Source organism: Phalaenopsis equestris, unplaced genomic scaffold (genome assembly GCF_001263595.1).
Source record: "Phalaenopsis equestris unplaced genomic scaffold, ASM126359v1 Scaffold000229, whole genome shotgun sequence".
Classification (NCBI taxonomy): Eukaryota; Viridiplantae; Streptophyta; class Magnoliopsida; order Asparagales; family Orchidaceae; genus Phalaenopsis; species Phalaenopsis equestris.
This window is the reverse complement of record NW_018164671.1, coordinates 58,915-63,178: the sequence shown is the minus strand read 5'-3', so window position 1 is coordinate 63,178 and position 4,264 is coordinate 58,915. Positions and strand designations below refer to the sequence as shown.

General features: G+C 31.9%; 1 protein-coding gene across 2 annotated transcripts in view; it reads left to right on the top strand.

The window, feature by feature from the left end:
- LOC110023734 overlaps nt 1-4,264 on the top strand; it is a 12,349-nt gene continuing 8,085 nt past the window's right edge. Inside the window, exons 1-2 of one of the 2 annotated variants that reach the window (XM_020723293.1) lie at nt 1-122; nt 294-747. In XM_020723293.1, coding sequence (XP_020578952.1) covers nt 424-747 — 324 coding nt within the window. In that variant the 5' untranslated portion in view covers nt 1-122; nt 294-423. The remainder of the gene's footprint in view (nt 123-293; nt 748-4,264) is intronic. The other variant, XM_020723292.1, reaches the window with a different exon arrangement.

The window sequence follows — 4,264 nt, the reverse complement described above, 5'->3', positions numbered from 1 at the left end:
CTCATCTACGAGGGACGCAAATGTTTCGTTGTCGATTAGTCGTGATGAGCGTATTAGGGTTTATGAAGACTCGTAGAGCAGAAGAACGTCGGGGGAATTACTATCGTCGGTTACTTTGTACTGTATGTCTTTTTTTGTTCCAATTTGAATGTTTTCCTAGTTGTTACGTAAAGTTTTCTGCTCTTCTTCTTTTTTTCTTTTGAAATAAAGTGGAGTCTTAGTCAGTGTTTTGAATCTTCTTGTATACTGGTTAATTTTTTTGAAATTTGATATATTTTCTTTCATTTGACCAGGATTGCTGATTCTCTGTTGTCGAATTGAGGATTCAACTAGTGTAGTTCTAGTGCTGAGCTATTGCTGTACTCCTTCTACATCTCGTTTGATTTTGAGTTTTTCAGATTAAGAATTCATCTTTTGGATTCTATGGATGAGGTTGATGTCGTAATTGATATTAGCTCGGATGAGGAAAACATGGCAGATGAACCTTTTGATATATCTGAAGAATGGCTCAATGAGTTGCTTGAATCTGTAGATATAGAAGCGCTTAGGGATTTGGATGATGTTGTGGTTGCTGATGAAGATTCTAAATCATCATTCATGAAGAAGCCGAGTTCCTTGCAAATGGAGTCTGACGAGGACTGTTTGATTCTGGATTGTGATCCTGATAAGGTAATGTCTGTGGTTGATGGCGAAGGTGAATCTGTCGCTGGGTGCGCTGATTTGCTCATAGTTGGAGAGAAGGGACATGTATGTTCTCATTCCTTTTTAGGGCATTTAGATTCATTCCAACCAATTTCTATGCATTTACATATCTAACATGTAAACTCTACTTTTTACATTTATGCCAGCTAAATCTTTCATATAACATAAAAAATACAACTATTTTAACTTTTAAAAAGTGATATGCACCTTTTCATTCATAGATATTGTGGCATATATGTAAAAATTGAATTTTAGGTGTTAGATATGTAAATACATAGAGATTAAGTGGTATGTTTATAAATCTTCCTCTTTTTAATTGTTGTTCTTTTTTATCACATTGAATTACACTATGTCTTGGTTTTTAATAAAGAATATTTAGTGGAATAATCTACTCACTGTTTTCAATTTTGCAGTTTGTGATTGTTTGTTTGGCTGTCTTGACAAATTACCAGCATTAATTATAAAATAAAAATTGCACATCATTTTGTTTTTCCATCAGCCATAATTATTCGCGAGTTCTTATCTCTTAACTTATAATTCGGAAATCCTTTTGCTGGTTTGTTTTAGTACTTATTTGGATAGCTTGAATAAAATTAGCTGGTCTGTTGTAGTGTTTTATTTAGTAATTCTGTAATGAACTCACCATCTGTTCAAGGTGAGATCGAGCTAACATGAATACTTGATGGTTTTCCTCTATATTATGGTTATTGAGGATAACATTATACTCTTGAACTAATGAGTTACCATTGCTAATTAAATGACCGACATATTTGTAATCTTTCAATTTATATGCTATTTTTTATTATAATACTTGTATGCAAAGTTTATTTTTAGATGTAATATGGTATTTCTTTGAGTATGTTTACCTAAGAAATTCATAAGGTTTATGCATTATTTATAGGTGCAGTCATATTTAATTCATGGAACCCTGTTATAATTCTCAAATTCATTTTATTGTACATTTTATTTTAACAAAATTTAACGTTGATAAAATATTCCCTACAAAACAATATCATCACGAATTATTTTTTCTATGTCCCTCAAAGATCCAAACACAATCACATATTTCTTTCTTCATCACTTTTTATTTGAGTGTATATATGTGTGTGCGTGCGCTTGTTCCAGAGGAAACTTTAAAATAGCTCCCACTTTAAATTATATGATAACGATGAAGGTATCACCTAAATTTTAGATGTCTGATTGGATCTTAACAATGGCTCTCTCTGTTTAATTTTTTGGATATTAGTTGTAAATTTTTAATGTTTTTTTCTTTATGGGAACAGATTTTTTCTCTAGCTATATGTGGAGCTTGATTTTTGTACATCGCAAGATCCAGAATATCAAGTATAGTGTTCTTCTAGTTGTGACCAGAATTTTGGTTTTTTTCTTGGAGTTAGATTAATTTGTTGTAACAAATGCTTTCCCTTGATGTGAATGGTTTTGTTTAATTATGTGGTTTTAAGGCGTCTTATATGCACAATGCTTCTTAGTTAATAAACCATCCTAATTGGGGGAGTATTTTGATCAGTGAGGCTTCTTTGGATCTATATCTTATGGTACAGTCTTTATGGCATTCATGCCCCCCATTATGTTGCTTTATGCTATGAAAAATGACTATGGGATGGCTTGTAAACCCTACAAGTTTCATGGTTTTGTCATACAAGGATCTACCATGTGAGGCTTGATTGAAAAGGTTAGCGATCACTATAACTACTATATTTTAGTATCGAGTCCAAACTTTTATTTCATTGCTTGGTGTTTCACTAAGCTCTATGGATTCCCTTGTTTGAGACAATTCTCAATGGATTGCAGCGGATAGGATAAAAGAGCATTTGATAGTAATTTTGATAGTAGATCGTAGTTTGCTTTATAATTGATGGCTAGGTAAACTCTATGGCTTAAAGGGTGTGAAACATGTATTGTTGTGGTTTAGAGGCATTTGGCATGATAGCCAGTTACTCATAGGCATAACATGCCAAAATCAGTTATATACCAATAAATTTGGTTTATTGTTAAGAGGATTACTTTAACGGCTTGTATGATATTATTTTTTAAGGTTTAATGATATGAAGCCTAGATGACATAAAAAACATTTAATGATATCCTTTTCGGATTTATCTTGTATGCCATAGGGTTAATCTAATGCTTTAACACAATTTTAATGCATTTTATCATGGTTTTATATTGTGTAATGTAAGGCTTTTTTTAGTGCTTTTTTCATAAAATCTCAATGATACTTCTGCTTTATTGGTATTATTTGAGGTGCACGCCTCTCATAAGGGGCCTGGATTTGGATAAGGCATGCAAAACTAGAATTTAAAGTTTCTTTTAAAAAAATATTAAATAATCAAAATAACAATATAATATCAGTCACACAGACCTCACCTCGGTCACACTAGAGTTGGGACAGAGTGAACACCCTCTTATGTGATCACTGCTTCTCATGCATGTTGTGGATCATGTCCGCCAACTCCAATGACATCTCTTCCTCTTTGCCAAGCTCTTTTCTTCTACAAGGAACTCTTTTCTCCACCACATCTATTTTTCTTCCATTGACAATTCCTATGCCCAAAACTTATTTCTTTTTCAAGTCTAATTTGTTTACTTTGTTTATTTAGGGCCTCTATAGTTATCTGTTTGAACACTATCATGTTTTAATATTTTTTATCTAAATTTTTTCTTAGGATTTTGTGAGAAATGGGTAGGAAAAAAGCACAATGGGCGGAGAAGACTCGGCATGGAGGCATAACATGCAAGTAGATATTGGAGTAAATAACAAAACACGTGTTGATATAAAGTGCAATTATTATGAACAGATTGTTATATATAAATTCAACCACTCAATGATTGCCCTTTTTGCTACCATTTAGCCCACAAGGATAGACTACATGAATAATGTTGGTTAAAATCACTTTTTCTTTGTTGGTTTGGCGGCATGTTTGAACAATCTCACTTATAAAATAAATAAATAAATAAATAAATAAAATAAAATAAAAACAAGGTTTTGTTCTTATTTTTTCTGATGATTTTTTTCAAAGGATCAAAATTTTCTTAACACGGTGACCATCATTAATTTACCCAGTGTTGTGCTATCAACTAAAGTTTCTGTGATGATGACATTGCTTGTGAAGCTGGAAGCAATGCATCAATTTTAACTTACGTTCTAAAAGATACATCTATTTAGAATTTTGTATCCAAAGTTGATCCATAGTATATTATACCCTGCCTTAGTTAGCATGCATCTGATTTTGCTACAAATTGCATTTATAGAAGCAGCAATCTTTACCAATGCCCCATGGATCTTTTCTAATGTCGAACTTTTCACTGTCCCTTATTTCTTAATAATATTTTAAGTAGTTTGATTTGATTTATTGGAGGGAATTTTAGATTATCTTTGGTATATTTTTTCATTATTTTTCCCAAACTTGCTACACTTTTCTTCACTATCATGCTATTGCATTTTTTATATTTTGTGGCGACCTCTCTGCCATCCAATATCCAATTCTTGTCACATCAAATGTCAAATGCCTTGTGATTATATATATATATATATATATATATA